Source organism: Telopea speciosissima, chromosome 3 (genome assembly GCF_018873765.1).
Source record: "Telopea speciosissima isolate NSW1024214 ecotype Mountain lineage chromosome 3, Tspe_v1, whole genome shotgun sequence".
Lineage (NCBI taxonomy): Eukaryota > Viridiplantae > Streptophyta > Magnoliopsida > Proteales > Proteaceae > Telopea > Telopea speciosissima.
Window position 1 is genome coordinate 12,618,288 of NC_057918.1, and position 20,165 is coordinate 12,638,452.

Below are 20,165 nucleotides of genomic sequence, written 5' to 3' on the forward strand. Positions count from 1 at the left end.
ATTGTAACCCCATTATTATCATAGTGAGAGTTTTTTAATTTCACGAAGTCTTGTGATTTTTCCCTTTTATCTTGGAGGGGTTTTCTGAGTTAAAATTGAAATGTTCTTTGTGGCTCAATTGATTTATGATTTATTTGTGGGTGTTATTATTTTGCATATATTTGGTTATTATTGTTTATCTCCATTAACTTGTTGTACATAGATGAGAAATGATTTATTTTTTCCGGAACAAGTTCTCCATAACCTTGTGGATTCACCTTAGAAGATTGTTTATCACCATTTTGATTTTTAAAGTCCCTAAAAGTCCTTATTTTCAATTTTTTTTAATGAATAACGAATCCATTGATACAAAGAGGGAAAATAAGTGTAAAACGAAGAAGAACCAAAGAAGCTACCAAAGAATCCATACAGTGGGATTTGTCAAGAATAAACTCTGGAATCCAAGTGCGGTGACTATTTAATTTGGAGTATGGATCTACCTGCATGTAAGAAATTCCAAAATTGACAATATATGAAAAGGGTTCCTTCAAAAGCAGAGGCAAAACGAATTTTTTTTTTTTTTTTTTTTCGACTGGATTATTAGTTTATGTTCCAAAGGCATTATTGTATTTGCCGTACTTACATTCTTTTTCGGTTTATCCATAATATTTTTCCTCCTTTTGGTTTGTCCAGGTGAAAGATTAGGGCGTCGTATGATTACTGATGCAATCATCTCCCCTGTTGAGGTAGTACACATTATGATATCAGTTGCAGTGAATAAAGCTCTGTACTGGGTTTTCAGTGTATTAATATCTGGTATTCTGTTAAATTCTTTGAGCTTATATGTACTATGTTGGTTGCTAAGGAAAAGCTAAGGTTTGGGCTACCTCTCAATATGTATTTCAACTGTCAATTGTGCCATTGGATAATAATATTTCATAAGTAATGAGGCCTACCTACATGTCTTCATTAATGGAGCAGTGCACTTGAAGGGGCTGAATCAATACAGTTGATGGCTTCAGGAATGTATACTATTATTTTTATGCTGTTTGCATTGGTTCTAGCTGGTGGTCATATTATAATGACTACAGATTGCTACAGGAAGACTAGAATACTATTGAAACCATACTCCCCAAAATGGGGATGATCAGGGTAATATGCTTTCATACATATATCGTATATGACCTTTGTGTGCTATGTTTTTTGAATTATTTTACTATGATTGCATGGATGCATAGTCGTTTTCCATCAGTCCAATTGGGTAGATGCCAGTCGCGGGATTGAGGTATTTTGCCTGTTTAATTAGAAGATAAGAGACCTACATGACTTCTTGATGGAATTTTTTTTGGGGTCTTCTGTAGGTAACTCTTTTCTTTACTGAATCCCCAATGCTTTGAACTAGTTGGAAACTATGTTTGGATGTCATACAAAGCGATAGGCGTGACTTGAAGTTCTCACTGCTCTTGATGAGTTTACACCATAATAATCGTTCTCATTTTGCTTTTATTAAAATGCCGCGTATGTCCTCATCTGAAGCATGAAAATATTGAATCTTCATGTACAGAAGCAAATTCAACAGCGTTCATTGACAATGGCCGAGATTTTAGAGGCACATCCTAAGGTACTTGAATTGTTCTTTATTTTTCCTTTTTCTCGTTTTTCCCTAGGGTCTATAACAGCAATGTTTTATCAGTTTAAAATAATGGAGTGCATGATGAAGTAGGGCTGAGGGGTGATAAGATTAATAAAAGACAGCTTACAAGGATAACTTGTAAGCATATATGAATCCCCAGGGCCTCCAGGCATTGAAAGACCATTAGCTACTTCATTGGAAGAGCTTTGGCCTCTGGAGGCCAATGTAAAATCTCATCCAGCAATGGAAGTTGAGAATATATATGAGATGGTCCCTAACACCTTTGAATCGGCATCCTATGTATGGGAGCTTCAGTTGCCAATTGAGAAGCCATGAAATTCTTAACATTGATATTTGTTTTTCCTTAGTCTTTTAAACTATCATTTAATGACGGAATTTTGAGGAGTCATTAATAACCTATATGTAATTGACTGGAAATTAAATTTAAAACAAATCATGGCAAACTCATTTAAAAAAAAAAAAGAATTATGTCAACAACATGGTAATAGGATTCAGCTGTCATGTAGATCTGATTTTCATCTTTAGGTGTAGAGGCCTGGGATGATGATGTTCTGTTTGAGCATTGGCTGGTGGATCAAGATCAACCTGTCTTGGTAAAATCCAGGAGTTAAAATTTATTCTGTATGAATAGCCTCCCAGCCAAGTCTGTACTATGGGGACATATATATGTGAATAGGTTGTTAGCCTATGATATCCAACCCCCTCCCCCTCTTTTTTATCTCATTCAGAAATTTGAAAGGAAAGAAGAATTTTGGTAGAAAATTGTTGGGTAGTAAAAAATAAATAGATCCTTCTTTTTACAGAAATATGTGTATGAATAATGAACTGTTAAATAATCACATGTAGCCTTATAGGAACTGAAAAAAATGAAAGACACTATAGACAACCATTATAAAAATTGTAATTCTGTTCTTTCGCTACTGAAGCAGTTCCATTGTGCTGACTTTACTCGATAATCAGGAAATAGGCCATTTTGGTCATATCCTTTGTTGGTTTATATTAGTTCCTACAGCTGCTTTAATCTGATTCTTCTGCTGGAATTGATTGTTCTGGCATGCTCTTTTGTCTTTGTGGATTGTGGTTCGTCCTTATTCGTCTTCGCCTTCATCCTCATCACAATTAAATGGGAGAGGTACGGACTTGAAGGCACGATATTTCCCAACATTGTTCAGGTGTTCATTCTCCAACCTGAAAATCAGGATTTCAGTTCAGTTCTTATCAGTGAAGCAAATCATGTAAGTACACTTATCAGCATTTTATTAAGCTCATCTCTGTTGACTTTAGGTCACTGTGATACCTGAGCTAAATAGATAATTAGCAAAAACCCTGACATACCTGAAGAAATTCCAAATGCCACGACGAATAATTTCTAGGCTTGCGACTACCGTAATCATGGCTTCTCTATGTAGGAAAGATACTTCAAAGTTCAAAACAGTTTGCAGCCAGGCAAATCTGAGTAGAACATCCAAGATCTGCTAATTCATTATGAGGTATTAGATGTTGGATGTTAATGGAACTACTAATTAATGATTAAACTTCTTTCTTCTTACTTACTATGGCTCCGAAATATATGCTTTTGTGAGAGATAAGAAGCTTGTCTCTCAACCATCGATTCTTTGAGTTACGTTGTAGAAGCCCCCAGTCGAAAACAATGTCCCAATAGGTGCTTACAATTCCTGCAATGGCTGAGGTGATCCAGGCTAACACCTGCCAAACCAATCCTTTATTCAAACTGTAAGCTGTCCTCATAACAATGGACAAAATGATCGAGAAGTATTTCAGCCCATTGTATCCTTGCATTGGGTCTTTCTCTTCGAACAACCGTCGGATGCACTACAACATAACAAACTGTACTCTGAGATTTCACAGGTTAATATGGTGTTTGAGGAAAGAGGAAAGAGGAGGCAGGACCTACCTGAAGGAAGCGGAACCAGAAAGGAATTACAGCAACTATATAAAAGAAAGTTTTGTAGACATCATTATCTTTGCAGTTGTTTGTTCTGAGTTTGTAGTCTCCCCAACCATAATAGCAGATGTAGAACTCCAAACTTCTAAAGGCTTGAATCTGGATAGAACAATAATAACTTCCTATTAGTTCTCCAAACAAACCAAAAGGTATCTGGAATAATTGATACATAGCATGAGCAATGATACCAGACCTGGCTAGTTAGCTGGTCTGCTAGGAAAAAATCTGCGAGTGTAACCTGTAGAGGACAGAAAATAAATACAAATACACCAATGAATTTCTTTATGCTGTTCGAGTGATGAGTCTGCTTCATAGTGTACCTTGTAGAGAGGGGAACTGATACAGTGGAGAGCACATCGGAGTAGGAAGAAGCGACTCGAACGATATATAATGTCAAATGGGCAAAATGTTATGGCAAGTACTAGCTGCACAAGGAGAAAGGTCATTAGTCAAACAAATGCTTATCTGCAACAAGGAGAGGACTGAAAAAAGTTGGCATGTCTAGGAATCATACACAAACTAATCCCAGAGGGATTAGTTCAGTGAGTGCCTTGAAGTCTTTTGTTATCAGATCCATCTCCATGTCTAGGTTTGCTAGGACACTGGCAAATGCAAGTACTGCAAGACCTGAGCTGAGGAGGAAGACTTCTCGGTACCCCAATTCGGTTCCTTGTTTGAATCCAAATATGAAGGGATGATTGACTCGGTAGCGCCTCCAAAAGTATATATTCATACCATACATGACCATATGTAGGACGACGAATCCAAACAAACTGCAAGAAATATTAAATGGACTTGTTACTTCAATAAATAAGTTGGTTCAAAAAACTGAAAATGTCTCGTTTGGAACAAAGGGGAGCCAGATTACTCGGACACTGTTCTATGCTGTAACATGGCCAATACTGGGATCAGTACAACTAAGTCCTGGGAAAACAGAGCTAGTATTCACAGCTATCTCACTCTTACAATTATATTAAGTTTTTGGTGACTGCAAAGTGCAAATGTGGTGTGCAATGGGGATGAACTTGTACTCCTAGCTCCTTGTCCTAACTTCTCACGTAAAACTCTTGAGTGGAAGAACTGCAGATGAGAAAGAGGCCAGCGAATGGGAAAGAGAGTTTTTTTTTTAATAGGCAGAAACTAATATCATTCTATTGCTGGAACATTGAGGAGCTGAAACTGAATCCATAGCTCACCTGTATAGTGGAAACATGGTTTCCATGTACTGGGTACTCCCTTTCTTGTTCAGTATATGTCTTGCATGTATAATCAAAATAAGGGCCAATAGTAAAGCTGTGGTACCACCAACTAATAAGCCTGAGAAATTACCATATACAGATTTAATTAGTTCCCTTGGTCCGAGGATCCAAACAAATCCAAAGGGATAACTTTTGTCACCATTTTGTTAGAGAATCAAAGAAAACTTATGTCAAAAGTCAGATTTAACCTGGTAGGGTTAAATAGAAGAACAAATTTTACCAATGAAAAATGTTATTCTATGTCTTTCTCTCTTTGCTTTTGGTCTCAAGATGTTTATGCCCTTACGGCGGTTTGAGTTTGAGAAGTGCTTGATGAAGGTAGCTTCCACTCTCTCCATGAGCCTAGTGACCTGTAAGTACACAAACCACACTAGATTAGTGATGGTAAGAGAGAATGATGTATCAGACATGGCAACACTCAATGAGCTGATACTCTGCTTTCAATGCTTGCACTTGTGGGAAGATTTCAATTCATGCAAGTACAAGAAGTACATAAAACTACTGTTTTTATTCTTGACGAAAGAAAGGATCTAGAATCCAATTAATAATATTTGCTGATATCTCTTTGAAAATGGAGATGCCTCCTTTTCGCAGTTCAAATTATCATGTGCTCTCCATATCTAAGTGAATATGTTGGACTAACCTCATCGGAGCTGCCAAGATAGGAGTCATCAACCATGTTTAGGTAAGCCTTTGCTGCACTTCTTGAAGTGATCTGAGATTGACAAATGAATAAAAGAATTCTTGATTTTAGATGCACAGAATGGCAGGGTCATGGAACAGAGGCTCATTTTCAGACACCTATTGCATTGAAAAACTTAAAACAAACATGAAATTTTTGTCTATTTTGTAAAGAACTAACCTTGTCATATTTCTTCATGATCTTTGAGAATGCCAAGAGATTCAAAAAGCTGGTTCATGCAATTATTAAAAATGTCGATAAATACACTTTAAAAGATAATAAGCCAACTTAATAGTTTCAAACTTCAAAGACATAAATGCATACCATGAAGTGTTTTGTTACCTGTAGCTCTTAAGAAGTCGAAGCTTCTGATAAAATTCGATGAATGTCCGCTTTAATTGTCCCTCAACTTTCTTCAAGTCCTTCAGGCTCAGTTTTCTGTTCATGGAGATGTTAAGAATGCCTTTAATAGTGGAGCAGGGAGTCTCAAGTGTGTTGTTGAGCTTCACACGGTTAAGGACTTGTAAAGGGGTTGGTCTGGAGCCCTTGATGCTGTCTGGCCTCTCTTCACAAACAGTAGAGCTGGTAGTTTTGTGCTCATTGATATCTATGATTGCACTTGTGCCATCCGAATTCTCTCCGTTGTTCAGTAAAAATTCTTCTATTACATCCATGTACCCTTCTGCATCATTTCTGTTGCTCAGTTCAACTTCTTCTATTACGCCCATGTATCCTTCTGCATGTACAGTATGACTAATATCATGTCTGTTGTCTCAATATTCACTCTTTTTTTGGGTGAAGGTCTCAATATTCACTAGCCTTGTTGTAACTGTGAACTTGGTGGTGCTGTAACAGTTACTTTATCAATGGTGAATGTATGATGCAATCGGGAGATATGCGTATTGATCGATAAGATAAAACAATCTTTGGCTTTCAGGAGTAGTAGTGCACTCTCATATTGTGCCTTTTCAAGTTCTACAAAGTTGTGCTCAGCCTTAAAGAGGAATTTTAAAGAACAATCAGTAAGATAGAGGAAAACAGAGGTGGATTCTTTGGATGTACAACACACAAGACGAGAGAGTGAGAAGGGAGAATAGCACTTAGAATTATGATCTGAAGTACCAGGGATGCCAGCATTCAAGACATTCTAGATGGCATACAATGCAAGATCGCCAATGGCGGCAAGTTCTTGTTCAACATTGAACAAAGAACAGTAAATATTGGTATGGTCCATGATAAACCCAGACTTGGAATGCATTAATTTAGCACCGAGAAAATGATCTGCCAACAAAAGAAACCACACATGTACAAGGCCATACAATGCAATGACCCGGCCCGGCCCGGCCCAACTTGGCACGTGTGTGTAAAAAATAAATCCAAAACACCCCCGAAAATAAGAGCATAGTAACCTTTCCTTTCATGGAATCCTATCCTTGTAGGGTCTATTTCAATACATAAACCTCACTTTGTTCTCTCCCATTTCCAATGTGAGATTGAAGTTCTCACACAAATACTTTGCTTAAATTTGGTGATAAAAACACTAAATTATTTTATGCGTCAACAATTCAAAGAATAGTCAGGACTCACATTATTTAGTTGGAATCTGATAATAAATGGGTGTATGAACCCCTAAGAGATTCATGATCACATTGTCAATTTCTATTTTGATCTTTACTCATCTTTAAGCCCTTTAGTCTCTGATATTTGAATGAGACTATCCCAAACCACCTCATCAATGACTTCAAGTCCCTCTTTAAGCCCTTTAGTCTCTGATATTTGTACTATGGATGCAGTGCAATGTGTTGTTTTTCAAATGGAATGCTAAAAAACCCTTGATATTAGTCGATCCAAATCCAAAACATTCTCTGACATTGTTGATAGTGTTAGAGATAGAGTGCAAGGTTGGAAAGAAAGACTTTTTTCCTACACGAGAAGAGATATCCTTCTTAAGTCAGTTGTTTTAGCCATTCCTAGTCATTTGATCCCTCGTTACCTCTTGCCAAAGTGTATCACAAATGAGATAAATCGCATCCAAAGACAATTTATTTGGTGGGGCCAAGTCAAGGATGAGAAAAAGATAATCTATTGGATCAGCTAGGACTCCATGACCATGAGTAAGAATAAGGGAGGGTTAGGTTTAGAGATTTTCATTTTAGTTTGGCCCTCTCTCTAAGCAAGATTGACAATTACTAGCAAATTCTTCTTCTATTTAGGTTAAATGTATATCTGAAAGCTCGCTACTTCCACAATTCTTCCATTTTGCATGCTCATGTTCTTAGTAATGTCTCTTTAGGTTGGAACAAGGTCATTGATATGATAGGTGGTCTCCTTATAGGTATCAGGACGATTATTGGTAGTGGCACTTTAATTAGTATTTGGTCTAATCCTTGGGTCTCCTTCTCTCACGACTCGAGAGTCCCCTATCCTAAAGTTGTTCATTGCAATCTTGAGTTTGTTACTGATCTCATTGACCTTAATACTACGGAATGGAAAACTAATCTCCCCGACTTCAATTTTCCTACCAGACTTTGCTTTTGAGAAAGTAAAAATTAAGCTCCACTATTTTTTATGATTGTTGAGTTCGGATTTTGATAAGAAAGGTGCCATTCGGGCAAGATAGCTTACGACCTCTCCAAATCGCCTCCTCCGTCTTCTAGATTAACTAGACAAAATCACCTTCCATCCTTTACTTGGAAATTTAGATCTCTCCTAGAAATCAAATCCTTTATTTGGAGAGTCTAGCATAATGCTTTGGATGTTAAATCCAACTTGGTTGAGAGGAATCAAATCTCTAACCTTTCCTGTCCATGCTACAATAAATCTAATGAAACTGTTTTCCATGCCCTTTTATCTTGCAATCATGCTAAGGTAGTCTAGTTTGGATTCACTTTCTGCTTTCTACCCCCTGTTAAATACCTTTCCTTTGCAAAGTAGATTAAGTCTTGGTTTGAGGTCCCTGATTTTTGTAAGAGAGATTGTAAAAAGCTGAACCCAATATAATTCTTTTTCTCTCATAGGAGATCTAGCGCACAAGAAATAGAAAAGGTTTTAAAGATGTTTCAACTAATCCAAATGAAACCTTATTTTTGGCTAATAGGATGGTGCAGAACTTGTTGATTGTCTTCATTGACAGTCCTTCCTCCATCCCTCTCTAGGAATCTCTTTTTGGACTACTCATGTACAAGGTTATGCAAAACTAAATTCAAATGGTGCCTTCGTCAAAGGAATCACTATTAATTATGGTAATCTCATCCGCGACAGCCATGGCAATTTTTTGTGATTATTATAAAATATAGACCCATATCTACCCTCTTTTTTCTTAATGTGCAGCTTAGGGATTTAGAACATTGTGGTGGAATCAGACTATGTAGAACAAATATTTGATGCTTACTATTCTATTGCATATCTTGAAGACGGCAAACTCTTCTGCCCATCTTATAACTTCTTTTAAAATCTCCTCTTTTCTTTGGGATGGACTTGAACTAGACCATTTTTTTTGGGGTGGAGGGGTGGGGGTCGAGATATAATGCATGCATGACCCTTTTTTTCTTCAACCCAAAAACCAAAAAATAAAAATCTAAGACTAGTGTGGACAGAAAATTGGCAATCTAAAATATGTTACATGATAGATATTAGAGCAATCATATGATAAAGAGAACGGATCATCCGTACGTACCAACAGGTGAACATACATGAGAGAATCAATCAAATTTTAATTTTGTTTTCATAAAAATCCTTCTTCCCCTTGTAAATGGTAAAAATAGAACAGGTGATTAGCTCTCACATGTACGCTCACCCATTGGTGTTTGCAGAGGAACCAAACTCATGAATAAATAACAGATATTTGTATTGTATATAGTTGAAGTGTAAAATTAAAAATTATAGATTGTAAAACTCACTCTTGTGTATACCAAGGGAGATTAACAACACAGCTGAAGCTGACTCCCTGACACGGAGGGGAGGGCAATGTATTGTGTTTATGGGACTGAATGGCCAATTCCTTTAAAAAATAAAAAATAAAAAATAATGGTCCAGTTGGCCAGTTCCACCCTTCGTTGTCGGTGTTATGTAACTAGATACCTTGAGTTTTTCCCGCATTAATAAATGAGCTCTTTTTTACTAAAAAAAATTTTAAAAACTCACTCGTTGATTTTGCACGGGAGGGAGTTGAGGCATTCAATGCGGCAGTAGAGGCAGCGATGTCAGAAACAAGGCGACTCATCTCAACGTTTCGATCGAAATTCTGGAAAACGCCGTCGTCGATGTTGGGATTCTCAGCCTTAATCCGAAACGCAATCAAAGCATCCATTTGCTTATTCAACTCTACAGCCTCTTTAAGAACCTCATCGACCTTATCTCTATAGAACTTGTTAACCTTGTTCAGCTCATCGTCAAGCCTCCTGAAGTAAAACAACTCGTACTCTCCACCTGCCTCCGCCGACATAAGAAAATTTGACTGATAATGGACATGATGATGAGATGATGATGATGAATCCGACGAATCCACACTACTCTGCTGCTGCTGCTGCATGGCTCTTACTAGTATCACTTGATCTTCAATGTCTCCACCGGCGCTGTTGGGACTCTTGATGTGTCTCTGGATTAGGCCACTGAAAGCTCTGTAAAAGGTTAGCTTCCGCTTTAGGCCGACCGGGGTGGAGACCAGAGGCTTGTTATTAGTTCTTTGCTTGAATCGTTTGATCTCTTTGAGAAGAATCTTGAGATAGTTGTAGTCCATGTATGCGTATTGCCATTCTGGAACCATTTGGGATGCAAATTCCTTCCCAAACTTCATCTTTTTGTTTTTTGGATTTTGGGTTGCCTCAAATTAACAGCTTTAGAACAACTCTTTAAATGCGGGCTAAGATGGCAGTTTTGGCAATTAAAGTGGTAGAAGATATAGGAAGGAGAGCATTTAATAGGCCAATATATATATGGCTCCACCATCCATGATTCCTCGAGGCCTTCGGCCTGTTAACAGTCCTACAGAAGTTTTACTGCTTGCTGTAAATGAAACTTAATATTATTACACTGCCCGTACTTGACGTCGAGTACATCTAATAGAGGGAGGTGGACCCCAACTCGGGCAGTGTGTTTGGGCAGGGGGTAGAATGATCATTTCTGCCTCCTCTGTTAGATGTACTTGACATCAAGTACAGACAGTGTAATTGAGAGGATAAAGATCCGTTAATCTATGTTATCAACGGGGCTTCGATGAACAAGTGGGTCCATGCGGAGGTTGTGGACTGTCACTTGTAAGAAAATTTTTGGTATTTTGGTAAAATTTTTATATAGGGTTATGCTACGAGGGTTATTTCTCTATAATGCAAATTGAGAGCAAGGGTTTAGTAATTGATATCAGGATTGATTTGATACAGATCTAGATCGGTTTATATTGGCTTGAATTGGATAGATTTATCCTTGTTTTCTTCAAACACTTAATTTTTAAAAAAAAAAATATTTTTACCCTTGGTCTTTATCAATCCACCGATATGGGATCGGTCAGGAATTGGTATTAGTCTGTATAGATATTGATACGAATCTCCCGAGAGGTGTGAGAACGAACGGTTGTAATCCTATTCTTTATTGATATAGTGAAACCGATTTCATCATCTCACCCTGAACATAGACAATCTTATCAAACAAACAATGTAAATTCTTATATAAACTGAGTGATTGTTTATTTGTAATTTTCATTCTTTTATGGATCATTATAGCTTTCGTTTTCTACATTAAATATTCTTTGGACTTTCAGATGGAAGGGAGAGGGAGAGATTAGGATTATACAGTAAGTGATCGATGAAAAATTTTTGAATTTTTATCCGCTGTTGTAACTGTAGCATTGCTATGTCGCATGATGTGCACAGCAACGGTCATGTGTGCACAACGGGTGAAATAAAAGTCCGAAGTAAGTGTAGCTTAGCCACCACCAGATTTTTGAACAATCGCCATCACAAAAAGCAAGAGGTGGCTCGCTCTACGCCACTCAGAAGTAAGTGTAGCTTAGCCACCACCAGATTTTTGAACAATCGCTAGGAGTCAGCCTACCTGAGCAGGGGGCTTTAATATATGGAGAGGGGCTATTACTCTGAGAGAACTATGAGTTCCTCCTTTTTTACTTTGCTTACGCACAATATCAAAGGAATTGAAGGAAGGCCTCTACGTATCTTTCATGGAGTTGAGGAACTCCCACTTTGAAAAAAACTCATGGCCAAATCTTGACACCATAAGTTGGAATTCTGACCTTTTCTTGAAAAACTAGAAGAAAAAAACGAGGCAATATTATGTCTTATTCTTCTTGATTCTAAATTAAGAATCATAATTAATATGATTATATGAAATTGACTGGGTCATTATACCAAATACCCCAACAGCACCAATTATGAGACTATTCATTGACTTGAGTGCAGCAAATTCTTACTTTCTTTCTTTCTTTCTTTCTTTCCTTCCTGCAAAGAACCCATCCCATAGAAGAAGCACTCCTCGTCGAGCATGAAGAATCAAAGCCATGTGTTCTTGAATAAGATGTATCTTTTTTCCTGTGTAAAGCTTCTTCAACCATGGCATGGCAATAAGTTAATTGCCCAGTCTCTCGCTGCCTTCTTTTGAATTGAAGTCGGACCAAGTCTTCTCTCTCTCGAACTAAGATGTTGTCAATGTTCATCAGTTGATTCCTCCATAAAATGTTGAGAGATTAATTTATGGATTAGCTTTCTTTATCATCAAGCACCAAATCAAGAGCTATCAATCAAAAAAAGAGTTTTTTTTTAAAATAAATTATGAGACAATCAAGAGAGTACATGCTCTCTCTATTCTCTCCTTGGTTTGAGGTATTGGATCGGATCGGATCAGCCGATTTTGGCCAGATTGGATCGGTATCGGCCGAGACCAATCCTGATACCGATCCAATCCAGCTGTATGGACAGGGGTACAAATATAAAAAAAAAATTAGGTTTTTTTTAATAAGAAAAACAGGGACAAAAATGTCATATTTGCCCGAGTTTGGGTGATCCCATTCTGTATCGCCTGATCCGTATCAGCCGATACCGAGATCATGAACCATGATTCTCTATCTTTCTTTTAACACTCATATACATACATAGATATATCAAGGTTTTAAATATCGGATCAGATTGGACTGTGATCGGCCTTCCCCTGCCTCAAATCGATTATGTGTTGAAAAACCGTGGATGCCTTAAATTTATCGATTTTGGAATCAATATGGACCATTTCAAGGCAATTCTGATCCAAATCAAGTTCAGAATCCCAATTCTGGGTTTCTGAACCAAGTGTATACTATGAGAAAAAGAACACTATCAGGGCACGTGCAATGCGCTGCCCCTATGTCAGACATAGCGACACATGAAATGACCGTCCACATCCTTGGTGTGGGTGCAGAGGCAACGTGCACGCGCCTAGGTAATGTTAAAATAGGATTTTTGTGATGGAAATTTACCGCGGGAAAAGACCAAATCCTTGACCTTCGGCTGTTGTTTTGGAACGACTCAAATCGAGATTGGTCATGGCCTATTTGGATCTGAATTGGACGATTTGACCCAGGATTTTATATTCAAAATCTGATATCGAAACGGTCCCTACCGATTCTGATCCAAGGCCAGAATCAGTCTCAAAACCTAGAATCTCCCACACCCCCTCCCCCACCCCCAATTTGAAAACCCAGCAATCTAGTCCTCAAAACCCTAGAATCAGACGAAATTGGGATTGATCACAGCCAATTCCTATTAAAATCGACTGATTCGACCAAGAATTTTTGAACTTGGAATTGGAGATCGAATCAATCCATGTCAATTCTAATCAAGATCTAATCGAAATTGGCCGAAATCGATCCAAAAACCCTTATAATTGGCTGTTTTGGAACTGACAAAATTGGGATCCGGTCGATTCCGATCAAAACCATCCAATTCAACCAAGAATTTTAATCTCGAATTAGGAGATCAAATCGGTCCCTGCCAATTCACTCCTCCAATGTAGGGAGGTGGGGGGGTGAGGTTATATATCATTTTAACACAAATAAATTCATCTTTTTGTTTGTTTGGGTTAATCAAGCTCGCTTTGATTCACAGTAAACCAAAATGGTATGATAAAGAAAAATACATCCAGATGATGAGCGGGTCAGATGGTTAACTTCCTCTTTTCTTCTTTTTGAGCTCTTTTCACTCTTCCAATATTGGGGACTAGAGGTCCAATTTGTATGAGGAAAGGAGAGGACCAGTCCCCAACTTATGTAAATGAAAGTGCCATATCTGTGTAGAGGCCAAGCTAGATCAGCTTAAATATTAATGGCTTGCTGAAGGGGAGAATGACCAGCTTATAGTTGTGGAGGCCTGGGGGGATAGTGATGGAACTGCGGTTTGAGCATTCTCCAGTGAATCAAGATCAACCCGTCTCGGTAAAATTTCAGAGAGTTCAAATTTATTCTGATTCTGAGTTTTTTTTTTTTTTTTTTTTTTTTTTTTGTGGAGGGTTAAACAGGGGTTACATGGTCTCAGTCAGTGTGTATTGGATGCTACTATTCATGGGTTGAAGGACAGCTTCCAAGGTATCAACTTTGAATTTTTTTAGTACAATAAAGCGGAACCAAATTTTTTATGTTCATAACCCCACGGGGATAACTCAGTTGGTAAAGATTATATTCATTGCTTGTCAAGATGTCAAGGGGATTGAGGTATTCATTCTAGAGAGACACTATTCTATATGAATAGCCTCCCAGGGGATTTCTGTTGTTTGGGGACAGAGAAATGCGTATAGGATGTAAGGCTATGATATCCACTCCCTTCCCCCTCTTTTTATCTAGTTGTAAATACTTCCTACTTTCAGTAATTTGAAAGGAAAAATTGAAGTTTGTAAGGAATAATTTGCTGTGTATTAAAAAATAAATCGATCCTTCGTTATTACAAAAATTTGTGTAACAATGATGAATTGATAAGGAATCAACTGAATAGACTGAAAAAATGAAATACAATATAGACAATAGTTACGACAAAAAAAAAAAATGTTAATCTGTTCTGTTGCTACTGAATCAGTTCCATTGTGCTGGCTCCATTGTTGTTGCCTTACCACCACTTATCCACTGCATATTATTGAACTACAAGTCTGCATCTTAGCTGTTAATCAGGTCATCCATTGTAATGTCTTGGTTGTCTTGTTCTGTGGGTTCCTATCAATTCCACAGTGGCTTTAATCTTATTCTTCTGCAGGGATTGATTGTTCTGGCATGCCCTTTTGTCTTTGTGGATTATGGTTGATCCTTATTCGTCTTCGTTTTCATCCTCATCACAATTAAATGGGAGAGGTACTGACTTGAAGGCACGATATTTCCCAACATTGTTCAGGTGTTCATTCTCCAACCTAAAAATCAGGATTTCAGTTCAAGTTCTTGTCAGTGAAGCAAACCATGATAAAGTACACATATCAGCAGTTTAAGCTCATTTTTTGTTGACTTTAGATCACTGTGATACCAGAGTTAAATAGACAAGAAAAAACCCTGAGCATACCTGAAGAAATTCCAAATGCCACGACGAATAATCTCTAGGCTTGCGACTATTGTAATCAAGGCATTTTTATGTAGGAAAGATACTTGAAAGTTCAGAACAGTTTGCAGCCAGGCAAATCTGAGTAGAACATTCAGGATCTGCAAATTCATTGAGAAGTATTAGTTGTTGTATTTTAATGGCATTACTAATTAATGATTAAACTTTTTTCTTCTTACTAACCATGGCTCCAAAATATACACTTTTGTGAGAGATAAGAAGCTTGTCTCTCAACCAACGGTTCTTTGAGTTACGTTGTAGAAGCCCCCAGTCAAAAACAAGATCCCAATAGGTGCTCACAATTGCTGCAATGGCTGATGTGATCGCAGCTAACACCTGCCAAACAAGTCCCTTATTCCAACTGTAAGCTGTCCTCATAACGACGGCCAAAATGGTTGAGAAGTATTTCAGCCCATTGTATCCTTGCATTGGGTCTTTCTCTTCGTACAACCGTCGGAGGCACTATAACATAACAAACTGTACTGAGAATTCACATATCAATATGGTGTTTGAGGAAAGGGTAGGCAAGAGTGCAGGACATACCTGAAGGAGGCGGGACCAATAAGGAATTATGGCAATTATATAAAAGAAAGTTTTGTAGACATCAGAACCATTGCAAGTGTTTGCTCTGTGTTTGTAGTCTCCCCAACCATAATAGCAGATGTAGAACTCCAGATTTCTAATGGCTTGGACCTGGAACAGAACAATAATAACTTCCTATTAGTTCTCCAAATAAACCAAAAAGTATCTGGCACAATTGATACATAGCATGAGCAACAATACCAGACCTGGCTAGTTAGCTGGTCTGCTAGGAAAAAATCCGGGAGAGTAACCTGTAGAGGAGAGAAAAAAAATACAAATAAACAAACATGCCCAGATATAATTTCCTTATGCTTTTCCAGTGATGAGTCTGCTTCATCTTGTACCTTGTAGAGAGGGGCACTGATACAGTGGAAAGCACATCGGAGTAGGAAGAAGCGACTTGAACGGTATATAATGTCAAATGGGCAAAATGTTATGGCAAGTACTAGCTGCACAAAGAGAAAGGTTATCAGTCAAACAAATGCTAATCTGTGACCAGGAGAGGAATGAAAAAAGTTGGGCATGTCTAGGAATCATACACAAACTATTCCCAGAGGGATTAGTTCAGTGAACGCCTTGTAGTCATTTGTTTTTGGATCCATCTCCATGTCTAGGTTTGACAGCACACTGACAAGCGCAAGAGCTGCAAGACCTGAGCTGAGGAGGAATATTTCTCGGTATCCCAATTCAGTTCCTTGTTTGAACCCAAATATGAAGGGATGATTGACTCGGTAAAGCCTCCAAAAGTATATATTTATACCATACATGACCATATGTAGGACAACAAATCCAAACAAGCTGCAAGAAAAATTCAAGTGATTCATTACTTCAATAAATAAGTTGGTTCAAAATTTTGAAAATGTCTTGTTGGGAGGAACGAAGGGAAGCCAGAACTTGGGACACAGTTCTATGCTGTAACATGGGCAATACTGGGATCAGTACAACTAAATCCTGGGCTAGTCTTCACTGCTATGTCACTCGAACAATTCTATTAAGTTTTCGATGACTGCAAATGTGATGCGCAATGGGGATGGACTTGTACTGGTGGCTACCTATCCTACCCTTTCACATAAACAGAGATGACTTGGCCCAGGTGCACCACATTGGACCAGAAATTTGAACCCTAACTAAGTGGAACAGCTTGAGATGAGGAGGAGGCCAACGAACCTAGTATCATTCTATTGCTGGAAGATTAAGGTGCTGAAAGTGAATCCATAGCTCACCTGTAGAGGGGAAACAAGGTATTCATGTACTGGGTACTCCCTTCTTTGTTCAGGATATTTCTTGCACGTATAATCAAAATAAGGGCCACAAGTAAAGCTGTGGTGCAACCAGCAAAGAAGCCTGAGAAATCACCATATACAGATTCAATTAGTTCCCTTGATCCGAGGATTCAAAAAGATCCAAAGGGATAACTTGTGTTTAACATTTTGTAACAGAATTAAAGAAAATTTGTATCAAAAGTTGGATTCAACTTGGTAGAGTTACATAGAAGACCAAAATTTACCCATGGAAAATGTTGTTCTATGCCTTTCTCTCTTTGCTTTTGGTCTCAAGATGTTTATGCCCTTGCTGCGGTTTGAGTTTGAGAAGTGCTTTATGAAGGTAGCTTCCACTCTCTCCATGAGCCTAGTGACCTGTGAGCACACAAACCAAACCAGATTAGTTGATGGTAAGAGAAAATGATGTATCAGACAAGGCTAACACTGAATGAGCTAATAATACTCTGCTTTCAATGCTTGCACTTGTGGGAAGATACCAATTCATTCCAAGTACAAGAAGTATATAAAATTAGTGTTTGTATTCTTAACTAAAGAAAGGATCTAGAATCCAATTAATAATAATTTCATCAAATTGATCCATAAGCATGCCCCAAAGTTTGCTAATTGAATAATTTGTACTGACCTCATCTGAACTTCCAAGATAGGAGTTGTCAACCATATTTAGGTAAGTCTTAGCTGCAGTTCTTGAAGTGATCTGAAAAAATTAACAAATGAATTAAGATAATGAAACAATTCTTGTTAATTTTCATTTTGTTTTAATTTCCAATATATCAGAAATTTTAGTCTATTGTGTAACTAGAGAACTAACTAACCTTGTCATATTTCTTCATGATCTTTGAGAATGCCAAGAGATTCAAAAAGCTGGTTCATGAAATAATATATTAAAAATGTGGATATTTAAACTTTAAACTTTAAAGGGGGCCATCAGAAATTGGGCTAATAAAGCCAACAACTAAATAGTTTAAAACTCGAAAGAAAATTTGTTACCTGTAGCTCTTAAGAAGTCGAAGCTTCTGATAAAATTCGATGAAAGCCCGCTTCAGTTGTCCCTCAACTTTCCTGAGGTCCTTAAGGTTGAGATCTCTGTTCTTGGAGACCTTGAGAATTCCTTTAATGGTGGAGCGGGGAGTCTCAAGTGTGTTGTTGAGCTTCACACGGTTACGGATTTGTAAAGGGGCTGGTCTGGAGGAGGAGGAGGCCTTGATGTCGTTTCGCGGCTTCTCTTCGTGAACAACGCTGCTAGTAGTATTGGGCTCATTATTGACTTCTGTCTCTCCACCTGAGTTATCCGAATCTCCTGATCTGTTGCTCAGCTCAACTTCCTCTATTACGTCCATGTGCCCTTCTCCTCCCATGTACCCTCCTTCTGCATGTACAATTGCATGACTTCGTTAAACTACTAACTAACTCTGTTGTTATGAACTAAGAATGACACCCAATGAGCTGATGCTCTGCTTTCATTACATTCTAGCTAGTCTACTTCTTCTTCTCAATGAAGAAAGAATCTTTATTATTAGGGAAAAAAATCAAAAAGATCTCTACGTGGTGGTGTTTCCTACGCCCTATCACAGGGCACTGTAAAATGACACTTTTACCCCTGGCTGGATAGATACCCAAGCATGATCCTCGATTGGCCCAGATGCTTGTGTAGAGACAATGCAACCAAGGAGAGATCTCTTATTAGGTGAAAAGTTTTATGCACGAGTGCATACTTCACGCACAAGATGTTGGATGGGGACGTTAAAAAGAAAAACCCATCAAAATGAAAAATGTACCCCCTATTATATTTGACATCATCATCAACATCTTTCTCTTTGGAATTTGCCATTCAAGATGGCTGCATCTCACATTTATTATACATGGAGGAAAAATCATCAAATTATTTACTAAATTGATGGGGGTTATGGGATCAATATCTATATTGACTGTATTGACTGAGTTAACACCGGGATGGACTACCTAGCTAGGAGCCATAATCCAACTGATTGATACCATCAATTAATCTTGAAAAATTATTTCCTCCAGTTCTCTGTCTGGCCCAGTTCCTGCAGTGGCTATAATAAAAGGGGTTGGATCCCACCTGAGTAAAGTGTTCAGATAGGGATAGGGTGGTCATTACACTCCCCTGATTACAGGCACGGGGGACTGGGCCGGGCAGAGAATCGGAGGGGACAAAGATCCTCAATCTAGTTGTTCAAATCTAAATAAGATTTACCTAAAACTCTTACTACACCGATCTAAGGGTGGTATGTATGGATCGGATATGGTGGGCAGTGTCAAAAAAAATTGGTAGATATTAAAGAAAAATTGTAAATGGAGAGTAGAGGGAGTAGCTAGAGACGGTAGTAAAAGAGACTCACTGATGGTTCTAGCACGGGAAGGAGTAGAGGCATTCAATGAGGCAGTGGAGGCAGCAACATCAGAAACAAGACGACTCATCTCAGCCTTACGATCGAAGTTGTCTTCGAAGGTACCACCAGCGACGTTGGGATTCTCGATCTTAATCCGAAACGAAATCAAAGCGTCCATTTGCTTATTCAACTCGGCAGCCTCTTTAAGAACCTCATCCACCTTGTTCCTATAGAACTTGTTCACCTTGTTGAGTTCATCGTCAAGCCTCCTGAAGTACAACAGCTCATACTCTCCTCCTTCCTCGGCCGTCATCAGAAAGTTTGACTGGTATCTGCTATGAACATCAGATGAGCCGCCGCCCTCACTCTGCATAGCTTTTACCAGTATCACTTGATCTTCAACGTCTCCACCACCGTGGGGGCTCTTGGCGTGCCTCTGGGTTAGGCCACTGAAAGCTCTGTACATGGTCAGCTTTCGCTTCAGGCCGGCCGGTGTAGTGACCGGTGGTTTAGTTCTTTGGTTGAACCGTAGGATCTCTTTGAGGAGAGTCTTGAGGTGGTTGTAATCCATGTATGCCTCTTGCCATTCTGGCACCATTTGCGAAGCAAACTCCTTCCCAAACTTCATATCTAACTAAAACAGTTCTTAAAAACAACTCTTCGAGTACGTAGTACTAGAGGAGGAGAAAGGAAGGTGGAGGTATAATAGCAATAGGGGCCGGCCAATACGAGAGAGCTAGATCGATCGATCGACCACACACAGCTAATTAACGTCAGATGGTGTACGTCTTGGTCTTAGAGAAACACATCGATCATTTATTTATATAATGCATTCATTATGTCAGTCATGAAGAAAGA

At 38.4% G+C, this 20,165-nt stretch overlaps 2 protein-coding genes across 3 annotated transcripts; both read right to left on the reverse strand.

Moving 5' to 3' along the window:
• Positions 1-2,622: 2,622 nt before the first annotated feature.
• On the reverse strand, positions 2,623-10,369 carry LOC122654149 (phosphate transporter PHO1 homolog 3-like). Its single transcript, XM_043848126.1, has 13 exons — positions 9,684-10,369; positions 5,883-6,276; positions 5,721-5,769; positions 5,502-5,573; positions 5,079-5,208; positions 4,796-4,916; positions 4,114-4,372; positions 3,920-4,024; positions 3,790-3,837; positions 3,549-3,695; positions 3,188-3,466; positions 2,969-3,105; positions 2,623-2,821 (listed from the first exon to the last, which is right to left on the reverse strand). The coding sequence occupies exons 1-13, from the start codon at positions 10,333-10,335 to the stop codon at positions 2,722-2,724; spliced, it is 2,493 nt and encodes an 830-aa protein (XP_043704061.1). The 5' UTR covers positions 10,336-10,369; the 3' UTR covers positions 2,623-2,721.
• Positions 10,370-14,502: 4,133 nt separating this feature from the next.
• Positions 14,503-19,935, reverse strand: LOC122654148 (phosphate transporter PHO1 homolog 3-like). Of its 2 annotated transcripts, none has more exons than XM_043848125.1 (13): positions 19,291-19,935; positions 17,944-18,278; positions 17,769-17,817; positions 17,579-17,650; positions 17,181-17,310; positions 16,897-17,017; positions 16,213-16,471; positions 16,018-16,122; positions 15,880-15,924; positions 15,635-15,784; positions 15,275-15,553; positions 15,056-15,192; positions 14,503-14,909 (listed from the first exon to the last, which is right to left on the reverse strand). In XM_043848125.1, exons 1-13 carry the CDS (start codon positions 19,933-19,935, stop codon positions 14,810-14,812), a joined length of 2,427 nt encoding a protein of 808 aa, XP_043704060.1. In that variant the 3' UTR covers positions 14,503-14,809. The 2 variants fall into 2 exon arrangements, with proteins under 2 accessions (XP_043704060.1, XP_043704059.1); XM_043848124.1 differs by lacking the exon at positions 19,291-19,935 and having other exon boundaries at positions 17,181-17,222; positions 17,262-17,310; positions 17,944-18,079.
• Between the last annotated feature and the right edge of the window lie 230 nt (positions 19,936-20,165).